General features: G+C 42.4%; 1 protein-coding gene across 2 annotated transcripts in view; it reads right to left on the bottom strand.

The window, feature by feature from the left end:
- PHKA2 (phosphorylase kinase regulatory subunit alpha 2) overlaps positions 1 to 17,897 on the bottom strand; it is a 49,960-nt gene that overhangs the window by 6,230 nt on the left and 25,833 nt on the right. Inside the window, exons 18-29 of one of the 2 annotated variants that reach the window (XM_064474630.1) lie at positions 17,063 to 17,226; positions 16,242 to 16,415; positions 15,040 to 15,128; positions 13,760 to 13,896; positions 12,126 to 12,282; positions 10,562 to 10,641; positions 10,232 to 10,310; positions 9,977 to 10,106; positions 8,138 to 8,239; positions 7,385 to 7,503; positions 2,522 to 2,689; positions 864 to 917 (exon numbers count right to left, since the gene is read on the bottom strand). In XM_064474630.1, the coding sequence (XP_064330700.1) occupies positions 864 to 917; positions 2,522 to 2,689; positions 7,385 to 7,503; positions 8,138 to 8,239; positions 9,977 to 10,106; positions 10,232 to 10,310; positions 10,562 to 10,641; positions 12,126 to 12,282; positions 13,760 to 13,896; positions 15,040 to 15,128; positions 16,242 to 16,415; positions 17,063 to 17,226 (1,453 nt within the window). The remainder of the gene's footprint in view (positions 1 to 863; positions 918 to 2,521; positions 2,690 to 7,384; positions 7,504 to 8,137; positions 8,240 to 9,976; positions 10,107 to 10,231; positions 10,311 to 10,561; positions 10,642 to 12,125; positions 12,283 to 13,759; positions 13,897 to 15,039; positions 15,129 to 16,241; positions 16,416 to 17,062; positions 17,227 to 17,897) is intronic. The other variant, XM_064474640.1, reaches the window with a different exon arrangement.

Genomic DNA, 17,897 nt, shown 5'->3' with positions numbered 1-17,897 from the left:
TCGGAGGTTTGTGCTTATTTCGTTTGATTCCTTTAAACAGCAAAATTAGATACTGTCTAGGTCTGACAGGCTAAAAATATAAGCCTATTTATCTATACAATAGGAATAAATAAAGCTCTCAATTTTGCAAAAAAAGGTTTAATTTTGGCAGAAAATTCCAGCTCCCCTCTTCAGCTGTTACCACCGTCCCTCAGAAGAAAAGGAAGCCAGAGACAAATCTGAGGGAACCGGACAGGACAACAGTCTCAGGCACACAAGCACGTCTCTTGCGCTGACGGATTACTGTTCACAAGAGTTTGTTTTATAGACGTGAATTCAAAACTTGCCAGAGTGCCTAAAGACGGAGTCGCAATCCAACTATGGAAAAAAAGTCTAAGGAAAGGTTATGGGTTTAAGGAGTCAAAGCTTTGGTTAGAAACAATCATCCTTAACTGGTATTTACTTTTGAGACTGTGATGCCAAAATACACTGGCTGCTGTTGTGGCATATTGGAAAAAAAAAAAAGGCAGCAAGCAGCGTGTCTGCTTCATTCCAGCAAAGCTGTGCTCTTTCCTCACCCTGCCCGAAGGGCTGCCGTCAGCCACCCTCTTTCAAGCACTGCTCCGTGGGTGCACGGCGTTGGTGAAGGTGTGCAGAGGGCAGGCTTGGCAAAGGGGAAAACCTGCCACAAACCTGCTCCCAGGCCTGCCCAGCAGGAACTTGTCTGCACAGCACTGGGGAAGCTGGCAGAAGTGCTGGGGGAAGTTCCAGATCTTCTAACCTTCTTAAAACCAAGGATCTGCAACAGCAGCCCCACTGCATCTTACACTGTCAAACCAAACATTCAGTCAAAGGGCTAGAAAATCGCTGGCATTTTACTGTACCTCTCTGGTGGTTGAAGAAGGAAGGACATAGCCGTCAATGGACAGACCATGGCACTGAAACAACATTTTGACAATGAACAGAAATTACAGTTCTTGAAAGTAAACCTGAGTGTTCTCTCACACCAGCCAATATGTAACAACCCTCGGTTAAACAAAAAAACCCCGAAACCGAAAAAAAAAACCAACCCCAACACAAAACCCCCTAAACAACAACAAAACCTGTTAAAAATATTATTTCACTTTTGCTGAAGAAGATACTATATCACCTGGCAAACATTAGAAATAGCTTGATATGATACGTAAAGAGCGTGTTGTGTTCTAGTCCAGCTACTGAAGGGGAGGAAAATACTTAGAGCCCCTACAGCAAGGGGCACACAAAGGAGGAAAACAATTCAATGAGAACATTCTGTGGGAAAGGATGTAGAAATAAAAGATCATGCAAAAGCATGACAACAGACCATGAAAACGAGAACCTTTAGTTTTCATTTCACTAAAACAACATTTTGTTAAGTGTTTCAGATCCAGGGCACCACAACTCAAGGATGTCAACATGTTGCGGTGTTTCGACACGGGCCACCAACAGTGGGGGAGCGGTGGTGTTAGAAATACCAAGTGGGGTAGAAGAGTGACAAAACCTAAATGGTGAGAAGGCAGGCTAAGGAATGACATTTCTGGGTACCTGAGGAACAAAAATGCGCCAAGAAGAGGAGAGAGCTTTTATGAATAGCCCAAAGAGAGTTTAAGAATGAAATACTGAAGACAACTTAAATAAGCACAATTGGCTTTAACAGCCAGAAAACCATTCTAACACTCCCAGCTATTTCGTCAGGTCAGGACAGAAGTGACGCTTGCTCTACAGAAAGATCCCATTAGTAAATAGCCACGAGGTCATACATGACTCATCTTGGCTGACATCAACACTAACAGCTTCAGCGTAAGTGATTTTAGAAGGACAACCAAAATCAACCTGAGCTGCTGATGCATTTTTTTCCCAACTGTGTAGGCATGAGCAGCTCAGTGCTGCAAGCTGCTGAATGCTGGCTTTCGTCCAGGAAAGCAGGACAGGTACATAATTACTTTGAAATTAGTAAAAACTCCTAATTCCCCTCTCCTCCTTCCTGAAAGTTGCTTCAACACATTTCCATACCCCTGATCTCCACGGTGCTGGCAAGGGCTACTTTTCACTTAAAAACAAACAGAAAAATGTTAAGAATGCCATACAGCTCAGAAGAGCCAGCAAGAGATCTCAAGACATTTTGGAAGAATCAGCGCAGTTTCCTACCTCATTCCTCACTGCCTTTCCGAGCTGGAGCACACGCACCGCACTGCACTGCGGTGCCCCTCAGCGGCTCTGACCACAACTTGCATTAGGCCATTGGCGATGCAAAACAGACAGTGGTGGAACAGAACCATTCAGCCGAAATGCAGTGCCAGCAGTTTCAGAGAAAAACACACTTTCAAACATGTGAACTTGTGTTAATGGAGCCCTTTTATGTTCAAGAGACACACTCCTACTAATGATTCTAGTTTCCACCTGTCTTCCAGCTGAAGACAACTTCAACTCCTGGCAACGTGCCACCTCTGGACCTCCACCTCCCCAAGCTACCGCACAGCTTGCTTGCTTGCTTGCTTCCTGCCCTCCACAGCTGTCAACTTACCTTCTGAAGGATTTTCCACACCTTCTCATAAAAGCCGACAGGAACTCTGTTAATAGCACCATCAAGCCTTCTTCTGCGCAGCCACTGCCCTCGTCGGTCACCCTGGCTTGTGTCTCCATTGGAGCCAGTAGGAGAAGTACTAGTGGGAGACGGAGGAGTACTGCCCCTCTGTAAGAAGCATTAAAGCCTTTGTTAGCTGTTTTCTACCACCCCAAGCGCTACTCACAGTGAATACATCATTCTGCTACAATGAGACCTCAGAACCAGGGCAAAAATACAGGCCGTGATGGCATCAAGATGACGGACCAGGATCGATCCGTTTCTCTCCCCTTCACAACAAGCTTCACTTCTCCAGTACTTCAATCATTTCTCAATAAAACAGACAAGCAGTTCAACAAGGCAGAACCCAGTAAACTTCACTGTTTGGTTCAACACAAGGCACGACTATTTTAACAAGCACGAGTTGGCTGCCAGGGCAGTGTCACTGGTTGCAAGATGGTGGGATTTACAGGTGGGTGTGACTCGGACTTTGGGCTCAGTGTCGTAAGGGAACCAAAAGGTCTGTGAGTCCAGCACGAGAGGTCCTCCTTGCAAAAGGCTCTATCAAAGTAAGTAGATTAAAAATTGATTTCACATGGTCACGTAATCATCATACCTGCCTCTCTGTAAGTATCAGTCTTGCTTCCTTTGTCGTCACTATTACTCTATTATTTTACTCTACCAGACTTGGAGTCTAAATTAGGCAGCAAATAATCTTCAAAGTTGTGGCACTACCACCAAATTCTTGTTCCAGTTTCCACACATGCAGCCTGTCTACTCTCTATTCCCAGAGACCGTGCTCTCCTGTTTCCTCGTTCCTTTTTGCACACCTATTATTTTCAGTCCAGAAAGGACTTCACTGACAGCCCCACCTCAAATCCCATCATCTCTGAGTAAGGAACTGCCTGAGCAAAGTACTGGGGAAGGTGGGAAATAAGAACGAAAGCTGTACGTTTGCTCACTGACTCCACACAGCCAAGCTCTGCAAAAAGACCAGCAAATGCAAAGTCCATATTCACTTCTATTGGTGTCAGTGAGGCGTGTTCCCTTGATGGCTTGATGCATGCTATTCCCTTCCACTGCACACTGAGACAGACAGAACTTCCTCCACCCTGTTGCGCAGAGCTAGGGGATGCAGGAGGTCAGCAGGAGAGTGGGTGCCAAAGAAGAAATCCGTCTGTATACAATAATTAATCTGGCCACTCATCTGGTTCAGAGAAGCAAAGATCTCACTGAACAATTCTGTGCACTTGAATCAAACACACAGTTGAAGCCTGCCTTTCTGCACTGGTATGTGGGAAGAGACAGGCAACAGCAACCTGGCAGTTGTCAGGCCAGGCCACAGGGCTAGCGGTGCTCTGCAGTTGGGTGTTTAGGACAGCTGGGAGGTGTGCCATCGACAGCAAGCCTGCAGACATAGAGAACCGTGAATCACAACCGCCAGTTTAAAATGCACGCTTAGCTGCAAGCTTTCCGTCTCTTCATGACAGATCTGGAGCCTCAGACTTACTTTAAATTGTTAAGGTTTCTGTTGGTAAAATATTTAAGCAATTATCTTCCTTCTTAACAGTGAGAGCTTAAGAGGAGCTACAGTTCTCTGCCTTGAAAGAAGATGACTGCCTGAGGAGATACCCACGCCCATAAAACCCCTGTCTCAGCAACCTGAAGCTGTTCTGGGTTCATTAATGTCCAGAGACTGCCAGCGTTTATCCATGCTACATTACTTTTAAATACTGATGACACCTGTAACATAATCCACCATCAAGTAGCTAAATCTGCTATAGTGCTTTATCTGCTACAACTGCTTAAGCTTCATAAGAACTAAGTGGATCTAATTGTGAGACTCAACTTTGATTAAAAGATTACTAATGAGAATTGGTTCCCAATGAAGATGAACAAAACAAAGAGGTAGGGTTTGAAAACAAGTTTTTTATGCAGGAGAAGCCACAGGAGGTGTCTAGACTAAGACCTGTGCACACACACACACACACGTATGGTGAAAAGCAGGTGCAGAGCTACAGACGGTGTTTTACCGTGGAAGCGAACATGATGCTGGACATGGAGTGGCCCTCATGAAAGAACTACAAAACAAAAAGAGACACCAACACGTCAGCCAGCCAGCCACGACAGAACAGGGTGCAAAGAAGGTTAAGTGACCTGTCTGTGCAAAGACAAGAAACGTGGAATAAGCTCAGGTCCTCAGGGGAAAGCTGCGACAACCCCTGGACTCTTGCAGTGCTGCACTTCAGGTGACTCTGAGGCAGCTGCTGCCGATTCCCAGGATCACCATGCGGCAGACCCTGCCGTGCAAGGACCCTCCATGATTGTGGTGCAGCCACAGGCTTCCCACGCCATCCACTGAGCTCCAAGCATGGCCAACACAAACTGTTACAGTTTAGGATGCATGCAAAAGCTTCCTTGTGACTCAGGGCTGGGAAAAAACCCCAGGCCCCCCGCTTCCATTCCCCATTCGCTGCAATGTCAGCAGCTTCTCTTTGCACGAGAAGGTCATCTTGCTGCAGAAAGTCTGCGGGCTGCAAACTGGGTGGGCAGCACTAAGCAAACAGCCACAAGGCAAAATTTTTCCTGAAATGTGGATGCACCACCTCAGACTTACAGCACTTTTCTGTAACTGTTCACACCAAGCAGTGCCTCCTAATTAAGTGTTAATCATTCAGACCCAGGCAAAGGCTTGATGTTCAGACTCAAGAAACAAGGGCAGCAAAGAGCTACAGTTGCTCAACACCTGAGCTCTGGTGCAGAGATGTTAACGCTAGTACTTGAAATGTTCCCTGTAACACAAATTTGATTTTCCCCTGCCCCCCCGCCAAAATTAGTATCTAGTGAATTATTCAGAGAATGCAGTGAGCTGTATCAGGAAGCTGCCTGAATGGCAAGGTGGGGGGAACAAAAATAAAACCAGCCAACTCCTCCTCTGTGCAAAATACCAAGTTTCCATCTAATGCAAAAGCAACACAGGAAATACATTTCCAACCTCAACAAAGGTCCAAGCATTTCAGCTCAGGCCCACCTCTGTATTGAAAACAAAATAATGCTGCCACCTAGTGCCTCGCCCTTCTTCCTTCCTGGAACGGCCCTGAAGTCAGACACCCGCCGCACGACTGCAAGCCCTGCTCAGAGCGAACCCCCAAAGTCACTTCAGGGCCAGTGGAAAGCAGCTAGCAGCACCTTCACAGCCACAGCCGTACAGCGAGGCTCGGCCACGACCACGCTCAAGCAGTGGTATGGCTCAAACATGGTGACCGAGCCTCACAAGACAGACGCCGTGCGTCTCACAGGTGCCTTTGCTTCCCTGCCTGACCGTGTCCTGTGAAGAATCATCGACTGAACTTTATTGTCACCATCAAACGCTCCGTGCCAAGACCATGCAGAAATGCCACTCCTTTCTGAAGGCTTATCGAGCAAATCTGTTTCATACAAAGGAAAACATCATAACCTTCCTCAGAAACTTAAAGAAATGGCCTAAGATTAAATGAATAGGTCTTGATAAGCTCTCAGAAGAAAGGGTCTTCAAAAACATGTTTCTAATACAGAATCACAGCATGGTTTGGGTTGGAAGGGACCTTTACAGATCATCTGGACCTAGCTCCCTGCTGTGGGCAGGGACATCTTTCACTAGATCAGTTTGCTCAAAGCCCCATCCAGCCTGACCTTGAACACTTCTATGATTCTATGAATGATGGGGCATCCATAACTTAAAAAATCACAGAATCATTAAGGTTGGAAAAGACCTCTAGGATCATCAAGTCCAACTGTCAACCTAACACCACCATCTCTCCTAAACCGTGCCCTGAAGTGCCACAGCTACATGTTTGGTTTTTTTAACACCTCCAGGGGTGGTGACTCTACCACCTCTCGGGGCAGCCTGTTCCAACTTCTCTGGGCAATCTGCTCCAGTGGCTCACCATCCCCATCGTAAAAAATGCCTTCCTTATGTCCAGTCCAAAACTACCCTCTTTCACTCTAAATCCATTGTCCTTTGTCTTGTCATAACAGGCTTTAGCAAAAAGTCTCTGCCTTTTTTATAAGCCACCTTTGTATACTGAAAGACCACAACAAGGTCTCCCTGGAGCCTTCTCTTCTCCAGGCTGAACAACATGATGCCATTCATTCTTATAAATGTAGTTTACTTGATCAGTACCTCACTACTATTTATCTAGAGCAAAAGAAAATTACTAATAGAAACATAAAGAGAGAAATCAAAAAGACTCATAACAAAACATTCAGTTACATTCATTCAGAATATTTTGGAGGTATTTTCTAATATATTACTTCATCTGCTTAGCTGCTGTGTACTTTAAAGTACTGAACTTAAATATATATATTTAGCAGTAATCACCCTCCATCCCTGAAAAAAAAAAAAAACAAACCAAGATTTTTTTTTTCCAAGCGTATCTCTTCCAAAAGGCACACGGACCACATTAGCAACTTGTGCAGAGTATAAAAACGAACACTGTCTGCATGAAAGCTTGATTTGGTACATCTGACCTTTCCTTAGCTTAAGACGATTAAAGAATTGTTTTAAAGTTGATGCCATGAATGCACTGAAGTTTGTTCAAGTTCTTCTATATTCCGCATGTGAAACAAGAATAAAGAGAAAGTACAGTTTTGGAGGAAACATCCCTTTACTGCTTTCTATTTAGTGATTGGCTTTAAAACAGAGCATCTTTGGAAACTTCTGTCATTTACCAAGAATCTGTGTGGCATTAAAAACAGTAGCCTAAAATTAACACACAAAATCCTAACATAACGCAGTACCAGAACAGCTGCATTTTCTGATGAGCATTGACAGGAAACACTCACCTGCTTCATCTCACTCTTCAATTTAGTAATACCACTTCTTTCTGTTTTGGTTGCTCCAGAATGCCCCATTTCATGAATAGAAATTGCAGGGCTAGATGAAGAGGAATCTACAGGTCGCACTAAAAGAAGCAAATGGACATTTTTAGAATTCTAGGGTGTAGAAAACCAGATGAATTTGTATCTAGAAGTTATAGATAAAAGCATATCCTTTCACAAGTGTACAGTGCTCTTGGTGACAGTATCCTCTCAAATCATGCCAATAGTTCACACCTGATTACCTCAAGTCAGGGGCCAAGATCCATAGCTGGATATTGGGACCTGATTTTATAAACCACTGAGCAATCACAGCTTCAGAAGACATGAGAGTTGCAATGAGTCTGTGAGGGCTTAAGAACAAAGCTGGGAGACAGCTGAAGTGCCAGTCAGGAATACCTGGGCATCACAGACTTGCTCCTTGAAGGCAGGTTAGATATGCTCTTTTTGTGGTCTTCGTTTGGTCATATAAAATTTATTTATTTTAAAAGTTTGCCTTCATATCACTGAAAACGTGATACAATCTTATTTCAGTGCAGGACATCATGTGTTTTGTTTATTCCACAGCAGGCATACACAGGTACTGCCCACCTGTGATTAATACATCACCTATACCTCTATTTTACATGCCAAGAGAGTAGATTCCTACTCATAAGACAATCTGACCTTGTATTTATAGTTCTCACTTAACATATACAAGTACCCAAGTGGACAACTTACAGCTTCTTTCCACACCAAACTCTTTTCCACTGAGAATATGGTGTAGGAGATTTTTCATATCAAAGGGACTTAGATTCATCAAACTCTCTGAAGCTTCTTCACCTAGTTAAAACAAAACAAGAAGAAAAAGAAAAGATAAACATTGCTATAGGTTGCTTTATAGGTTGTTCTCCTAAGTGAACTGCTGACTGAATGAAGTTCAGTCACAATTCCCTTATGGCTAGCATTTCATATTAATTCTCCTTAAAGAGTCGTCACATTTCAAAGAAAATACATTTCAAGACTAAACAACAAACACTGCACGGAAATAACACTAATTGCATTAGTGAATAGTATGCTGCAGCTTGTGTGAAATCTCACTGACGCTGATGATGAGAAAGCAGTTGCTCCTTTGTAGAGCAAGATCGCTTGGAAAGGCATTACAGCCATCTCCCAAAAGCAGATGACGTGCAGATCTAAATTACAGAGCCAGAGGCATCCAGTAAAGAAATGCATGCATGTGGAAGGCTTGTGTTGTATTTGATTAAAGGATCATGCTTGTACGTGGGAGAGAGAAAAAAAGCACGTATGCACACATGAGCACATGTGTGTGCACAGACAAATCTCTCATAGGAGAACGTGGAAAAGGCAGCAAAGAAGCTGAGGGCAGTGTACAAAGCAGATGGCTTTTAAGGCTAAGGAGTAACAAACGGGATCCCAGGAAAGAGAGGCTTTGCACTGTGAACAAAGCAGCTTCTGCTATTCAGCTACAGGTTTGGGGGAAACATGGCTTTCTGAACACTCTTCATAGAGAAATAGAATTATCTCAGAAGATCACTTGACTCCTTTTGTCAGCTTCTGCTAAGGGAGAAACGTGCCACCCCCCAGTGGCAGCTCGCCACTCAAGTTAGAGAGCAGCAGCGCCCTAAGTCAGCTCCGTCTAACCAAATCCCAGGGACCCCCCCCTTCACTCCAGGAGGGAGAAAACCAGGGGGACCAGAAAACATGCTCCAACAAAGTGATGCCCTTTTAGGGCGTGGTAGGGCATTAGGAACGGTAACAAGAGCTGAGCCACAAAAATCCGGCCTAGATCATGCTCCTAAGTGTCACCATTTGACTACATATTTGTCACATTAACTTGATTTCTTCTTATGACTGCTCCTTCTTAGACTTGCGATCCCTTTAAATGGGGAAAATTCTTCAATGATTTTTCAGACCTCTCTTCAGTCATTATTTCACTCTAGTTTTACTTTTCTCTTCCAAAATGAGTTTTAAAACATTTTTGTCTTGCACTACTTGTTTTTTACCCAATTCTTGGGGTTTTATAGGGCATATGCAACGCCTTGGAGGCCCATAAGAATTTTTCTTTACTGACCTCCTGGCAAAATAACGTATTGCTAGCTGAAATCTAAACAGCAAATATTTTTCAGCTAAGCACATTCAAGGGGAGAAGGCTTACACATAAAAGAATACCAGAAGTTACTTTAAATAATAACAACCAGAAGCATGAATTAGGCTCAAATATTCAGAAGATACCTAGTGTTCTAATTCTCACTGACCTTATTGGCATTGCGTCCCCAAATACACACATGCACGTGCAATTTGACGACCTGAACCTCAAACACTTACTGAACGTCAGGGGACTTAACTATTTAATAACCACTTCAGTTTGAATAACTGGGGGCTGGGGAGGCAGGAATCTTTCATTAAGTCAAAAGAGAAGTTATTTTCAAAGTTTGTAACTGCAAATGCTGAGTGAAGAAGTGAATAAAAGGATTTAACACATAAAAATGAAAAATCAACCACTGAAGTGAAGCAGAAATAACAGCTTAAGTACCCTTATGATAAAATAGCTCTTACCTGAGCATTTCAGACTCTGAGCCAGCTCAGTGGCCATCACCTGAATTATCAGACCAATGCGGAGCCTGAGCATCTCCACAAAAAGACTAGGCTGTGACCGGACGTACATCGCCAAGTACATGATTATTTCCTGTAAGGACAAATCCATAAGGGCACCCATTCAGAGTGGGTCCTCCTGGCTCTCCCAGTCACAGAGCGAACACTGGCACCACAGTGGGCACAGCTGGAAGAACGCTTTTTACACATGCTGCATACCTGTGTCAGGACTGCAATACTGATGTCTTGGCCGCTGGCCTCATAAATAAGATCTGTGAGCTCTTCAGGTGGCAGTGGGCTGCAAGAAGGCAAACCACAGTCAGCAGTGTCTCAGGCACTTGCCGTTAACCTCTTGAACAAGCACAGGAGCCAAGTCACCCAGAAACATCTTTGCACCACAAAGGTGCCTACAATTCTGCCTGGGTGGCTTCAGTTCCTTCTGAAGGTGAGGAATAAGTTGTTTTAAAACAAGATAAGAGCAGCAGAATGGTACCAGCAAGAAGAAGAAGGGCCGGCTGCTTCTGTAACTGAGGCAGAGCTCCAACTTACGTGGTAATGATTTTCTCGCGGGGTTCTGGTGGCAGGCCCACTGTAAGCTGCTTGTGGTGCGACAGAAGGTCTGTGCATGCCTAACACAATGGGACAGAAAGCAAGAGACCTTTCTCTGAGTCATGTGGAAGTGATACAGCTTTTAATTTCCAAAAATGAAGCACTTCAGCACTTTTTAAGTGCATTTCTGTTAATTACCAGACAGGGAGATCCAGCAGAGTGCTGTTACCTAGTTGCCAAAGATCCCCTGAGGTCAACAGGTCTATGAGAGCCTGCCCAGGCTGAAAGCTTGCTTCCCTGCTCAGTGAAACTGGCTGCATAATGACTAGGGATGCCAGTGGGGTTGACAGATCAATAAAGGACTTTATCATAAGATAAATGTTTGTTCTTTATTTAAGACAAAAAACATTTTGAATCAATGAAAAAACTGGCAGTATTAGCTCAAAAGAAAAAAAAATCCTGTGTACTAATACATCTCTTAAAACAAACACACACCAAACGCATTGCATCACGTTCCCGAATGAGGCACCCTGAAACATTGTGAAATCAGTGGTTCCCCCAGTACCACAGTGTCTGCTCTTTCATATCAACCCTCCTTTAAAAGCGGGTGTTCGGTTTACTTGTTTTAGCATCCTGAATCAAAGGACCTCACAGAGCAATGTTCCTCTGATTTTGAATAGTCTATTTTCCTTCCCTTAGCATAGAACAAAACAGATCCTGCCTACCCTCCTCCTCCCCAATTCTTTGTCACAGTATCTTCTCAATTGAACGTACACAGCCTTCTGTGAGCATGTCTGTACTGCTTGTCCATCATGTCTTGAGGATGGAAAAGACATTATGGGGCTTAATGAAGTACCATGCAGGGTGATTATCACGAATTGTCACTAAAATAGGGCACCCTAGGTGTGACAGTCAAAGCTTCAAAAATGGCCACGAATTAGAGAAAGAGCTCTTCAGAAATACACAGGGATAAGTAGGAAATTAAACAAATACTTCAGAGTACTTGAGGGGAAACATTTTTATAGCATTCGAAATCAAATCTGTACCCTTACAGTGGATCTTTCTTGTTACCATTTAATAGTCCCCGATATTTTAATGCCTCTGAACAACTTCCACATCCACACACACGGCAGACTGTCTGCCCGACGGGATTCGAATTGGCAGAACATGTTTTTGCATCATCACTAGCACCCTCACATACTGGTGCTCCGGAAGTGTTCATGCTATCAGAGCAGCAATAGAGAATTACCAAGACAACTACGGCTTTCAAAGCAGAGTTAAGCGTTTCCAATTAACAGAGCTGAAATGAAGCCTTCAGAATCATTTGCAGTGTGACGTTCTCAGTCCATGCCAACATTAGCACAGTTCACAGTACAGATGAAAGGCAAAGCTGTCGTAATAAGATTTTAGATCAGAAAAGCAACTGATGTTTACTGAAAAATGCTGCACTATGTAAATTGTGAAGTAAGACCTGAAGAGACAAGCACAAGCCCCACTGGAAAACTGGTAGTTTTATCTCTGTTTCCAGACAGGAAACTGAACCAGCATTATTTATATTTCATACCTCAGCCAGGACTTCCACTCTTTTTTTGAGTATACCAGAAATGTAACGGATCAAGCCCCATTCTTGATTAAGGCCTGCCTTCCTGTAGAGCTCGTTGAGAAGGCAATGAACAGTGACGCCGTACTGTCCATCCAGCTCTGTGTCCCAGTCAGCGCCTCTGCCAGAAAAGACACAGAAGGTAACTGTCATCAGATAAAATGCTACACTGCTTAACCTCACCATGCACCAAACAGTCTGATTTTGATCATATTGCTCATTTTGCTGACAGAATTAAGTAGCACATGGGACATACAGGCCTTCACCAGAGATCAAGATCAGTTATATGTGGACAAAACCCTCTTGATACCAGGAACTTTTGTATTAACTTGAGCACTCATTTGGCCATGAGCCTGTGACTTCGAAGCAACCACCCGAGGGATTTCCCACCAGGCTTTGAACTGCGCATGCACGCAGTTTGCTGGAGGAATGCTCCACGTGGTGCTCTTTCAGAGCAGAATTCAGCAATATCTTCAGTGCTGCTGAAAGGCTGCACCCATTTTTCAGATGCCTCTAAGTTTTTTGCCCTGCCTCTTTCTTAGCTATTAGCTAAGCTTCTCCACTGCTTATGTCAGTACTGAAAAAGCAAAGGAGATTTCTGTTCCTCTCCTGGTTTTGAAATTCACCATATTACGGGTTCTCTTTGATAACATTTTGAAGCATCACAGAATGACCTTTCAACTTCTGCTAGAGGAACAGAGTCCACCAGAAGTCCGCCTGCCTGCCCAACAGAGAATCCCTGATGACACAAGTCCAGACAGGAAGTTAAGGGTGTTGCATGTAGTGGAACAACAAAATTATATCGTTTCAGGATTTTCCCTGCTCTTCAAGAGAGGCTGCTAAACATTTTGCTTGGGAAATCAAGAAGATCAAAGAAAAGGTCCTCACAGGAGAAAGAATAAAATAAACAAAAATACAATCTTAGCAGCAGTAAGGAAGACCAACCGAAGCTAACTTCCTGCCAGGTTCCAGCAGTATTTTCCTGCACAGGCAAAAAAAGCCCAATAAAGGCATTCCAGAAGATTATTCCATTGGTTTGTATTTGCATTTTGTTCCCATCCAACCAATTTAAATAGCAGCTGTTCACTAACCCCAGCAGCTGGGGTTAGACTGTTTCCAAGAATGTTTTGAAGAGCACTGAGTTTTAGCCAGTGGTGCGCTTAAATACACAGAAGCATTAGAGGAAAAATAGTGACTACTTATTAAAATTGCATTTTGCTTTTAGTTAGAAAGTTACAAGATGATGAAGTTGTATAAAAATCACACCAAATCTTTGCGAACTTCACAGAGTGCCACAAACAGAGCTAGGTGTTTTCTCATTCATGGAAACGGTTTGTGCATTCACTTGTGAGCCTTGGAGCCTGTATGTATTCGTAACTGTGTGCCAATCAACTCTGAAATATGTACAATCTTTTTTTTTTTTTGTATCAAATTATTGATGTCATCGAGCTAACTGAAAATATTCTCACTAAAGCACAAAATATTTTAACCTCTCCCCTCAAAACACAATCCTGAACAGCAGAAAGCTTTTGCATGAGAATAATCAGACAGATGTGACCAAACGTAAAGATGCTGAAATCTATACTCGGACAACTCACTTTATTATATGCAAGATATATAAGATATCTGCTTGATCATGGAGCGTTGGACATTCCTTCAGCTGCTCAACAAGCTTCCTGCAATCCAAATCACCGTGAGCATCTTTAGGTAAATGCAAAACATTTTCACAGTCCTGCTAACAAAAATGGATTAAAAAAGAAAAAAAAATCAAAGAAGTGATCTTGAAAAAAGTAGCAAATCAAATTCAAACTGTAACTTCCATTTAAACAATACAACAGACCTAACTCTGCACTTGAAATACAGACATAACACATAGTCGTTGCCAGACTATGGCAGACATGAAAAGGAGTCTAATCCCAGGAAACACAACACCCAGAATGGAACATTGCCTCCAGTTTTGGTTCAGTCAACACGGAAAGCCATTTTTTGGACAAAAGAAATATTTTGTCAAAGAAGAAAACCAAATTACTTGCCTGCTTTTCCTGTCATTTGCTGTTACTTGTAAAGAGAAAAGCAGAAGGATACTACCTTTTTTAAGTTGAAATAATTTAGAACTTTTTGAGTTCCATCTCTAACTTGTATGTATGTCGTGTTTTATGAATGCAGATGTTGCCATCATAAATTTTCCAAGTTTATGAAACTAGCATGTTAACTAATCAGATGATGCAATCCTGTGGTGAGTTCTTGGATGAAGAGTTCTGTTTAATAAGCCATCCAGCAATTTATACGGTCCTAAAATTCCATTTCCGCAAACAGAGCCTGTAGAGCAGAATCCTTCAGGAGGCTGGCTACAGCCTCCTGTAACCATGCTCAGCAGCTGGTCACGTGCACTAAGACAAAACAAGTGCCCAGCACAACCCCATCTTCATGCCTTGCAGTGGGATTTGGCTGGTGCCATAAGGACAGCTGTCCTTTCACACACTCCCCACACACTCACTCTTGCCCAGACATTACCATAAGCAGTATTTCTTGGAGAACATCTCTAAAGGCCGTGAACATCCCATCCTTCCCTTTGTGTGTTCAGTTAGAACTAAAGATGATGACTTAACCTTTGGCCTTTAAAAATAAGCACCTATTGAATAATTTTCTGTTTGGCTCACACAATTAAGAATTTTCCACTTGATAACGTCTATTTAACCGAAAAACATTCACCCAGCCAAAAAAAATGAATTCCAGAACAAGGGAGCAGCTATCCAGGAAGAATGGCTTGTCTGTGAAGGAAAATGAGAACTAGCATAGGGTTTGGCTGGGAAACACAGGAAAGGCCACAGTATTGCGTCCTAAAAACACAAACAGCATAAAAATTCCCACAGCTTACCTTTGTCTCAAAGAAATGGGGATTATCAACCAGATTCAGAGACTTCCGGTGAGTGTTCAGAACTTTAGTGGGAAGTGACATAGACACAGCTGAAAAGCAAAGCCACCAGAAAAAAGTCCGTTTCAGTAACATGAAAATTGGAAACACCTACATGAAGCAAATATACTAGGTAAAAACAATAGAAATACCTCCAAGACTCAAACTATAGAGGCAACGCTTCTGAGATGCTGTGCATGGAACTCAGAAACAAGCTCATGTTCTGACCCTTATCTCCTTACAGGCTTGCTCTAAGAGCTCCCGAGATCAGCATGTCAAAGGTTCAGGTGCTACATGCTCAAATGATAGCTCTTACGGAGGTGGCCCGTGCCTCAGAAATCCTACAGCCCAACGACTTGACTCTGCTAAGCACTTTAAACATTTTAACAGGAAATATGTGGAGAAAATGGTCTAACTGGTAAGACATCCAAATTAAAACGATACTGCGAAATGCAGGCTAATACTTCATTAACTTACTATGTTGAATTCAACAGAGGATCAGATGATGTGGCACATGAAAGATGGGAGAAAAGACTAACAAAAAAGCTTGGAAGTTATTAATTTACCCTGAATTTAAGGGAAGCCTTCCCCTAACCAGGGCACTGAATACTACATACCTACATATAAAACAATGCATATGTTGGAATCTGCTTATAAATTCAGTCAAAGCATTATTTTGGTGTAAACCCTCCAAGGAGTCTATTAGAAATGTAACATAATTAGGAATACTGTCCTCCCTCTCTACTCCATTTGTTCTTACAAATTTAAAAAGTACTTGCACATACTTATGTTTCTTTGGCATTGAAACATTCCATTTCACCACAGCTTTTTAAAAATACGAAATGTATACACAGAGACAAAAAAATATCCGCTGGTTCTAAGATTCTATCCAGCTGAGAAGCTGTAGCAGTTTCCATAACATTAACTTTGATTAAATACTATATTTCGTAGCAGGTTACTTATGTATTCACTAAGACATGAGCTACTGTGGGAACATGACAGTAACAGCTTCAGACTCATTCTTATTTCTTGATAAGTACAACATACTCATGCCATTAGTTCTTTCTAAATGTAAGAATTTTTAAATACTTGAACTTAACCCTTGTGTCACCCAAAGCAGGTTTTCTCTTATCATCACTAAATAAATAAATAATAGGGAGAAATACCTGGAACCTCCAAGCCCTTTGTCTTGGCCATTATTGACAGTATCTCTTTTGTGGAATGGCTTGCACTGAACACAGGTGGTTGATTTGCAGTCTTTGAAGTTGGAGGCAGGTATGACTTCAGTGCTGTACTCTGCAGGACATCATTTATATACTGATCCAGCTCATCCTGGCTTTCTGGTGTGACATACATAAAGGAAAAGGTTTATTAAAGGTAAAAATCATTATTTAACCGTGCTTTCTTTTTCAAGCACACCACTCCATTCTTGCTTATATAGAAGGGCACTGAAAAATTCAATAATATCATAAGCAAGAGGTTTTTAACCAAATTGGAAAGTAAAAAAGATTTATCAGTTTTTGACACTGGAAACAGTTACGTTAAGAAGTTGTTTTTCCCTTTAAAAGGAGACAAAAGGGTTTTTATCTTGCTAGTAGTCCACAGATCACGATTGGACTCTACGACCTTAAAGGTCTTTTCCAATCTAAATGACTTTATGATTCTGTCATCTCTTCCACACAAGCTCTTGTCTGTGACTCCCCACAGTCTCTTCCTCCCTCTAGCCTCTTCCATACACCCCTCATCTGCTGACTCTTCAACTCAGCTTTACTGCAGCAGTTACTGGTCAATGCCATACTACGAACATAGGAAGAATATGCACAAATTCCTTCTCCAAACTAAGTCATATGGGTACTGTCCTCGGACTGATGCATGAGAAACCTGAATGACTATCAACTGCGCACAAAATAAACTCTGCATTGTAGATAAGCCGAGGCTCTGCTGATAAACTTGACAGAGAAAAAATCTGAAAGTGAAAAACCACTACCTTTTTCACAGAAATCTGCCGGATAGCCTCCATATTCACTGTCAGGACTATTACGGCCTTCATTAGGGTAATCAAATAGTTTGACGTCACAGTCTGGATCCAGGAAGCTCAGATACGTATGAAAAGAGGTAGTAAGAAATTCTGACAGCTTGCCTATCTTCACCCTGCAAACAGGAACACATGCCAAAGAGCGTTAACATCCACCATTTTGATACTGATTAATGCCTACTGATCTTTCAACAACAACTCCAAAATTTGTGAGACCTACTGTTAAATCTTCCTTTGGTAACTACAAAGCAGCAGATACTGATACTGAGAATACCAAATGCAAAACAATAGTTGCAGACCCAGCTGGGTACTTTCTGCTTAGCTGCTAATTGAACTTGCCTGTGTTATGGTAACACCTACAGGCCAAACTCAAAGCATAATTATGCAGGGTGTTTTATATTTATACGAAGAGAGACCTTGAACAAAGACCTAAACTCCAAGGATAATGCATGAGAAACTGGGGCTGAGGAGTTCCTGTGAACAGCAACATCTTTTCACAGAACCGCAGTGCTGCTGAAAAGAATAAAGCATACCTGATTTTCAGAGGAAGATATTGTTTGAGACAGGGCAAGCAGGAAGAGAACAGGGAGGTACTGTGGCATCATATTAAATTGCTTTTATATGTAGACGAATGGAATACATAAGCTTGCAAGTACTACATGTAATGCATGTTTAAGACACGTCTAATATCTGTGAAAGATAACTACTTCTTAAGAGCAGACGCCCAGCCAAGACAAAATTTTTGTATTTCCAAAGGTTTGACATTCTTTTTTCCTTCTCCATTAAT

The sequence above is a fragment of the Phalacrocorax carbo genome, chromosome 1 (genome assembly GCF_963921805.1).
Source record: "Phalacrocorax carbo chromosome 1, bPhaCar2.1, whole genome shotgun sequence".
Taxonomy (NCBI): Eukaryota; Metazoa; Chordata; class Aves; order Suliformes; family Phalacrocoracidae; genus Phalacrocorax; species Phalacrocorax carbo.
This window is presented reverse-complemented; position numbering and strand designations above follow the sequence as displayed.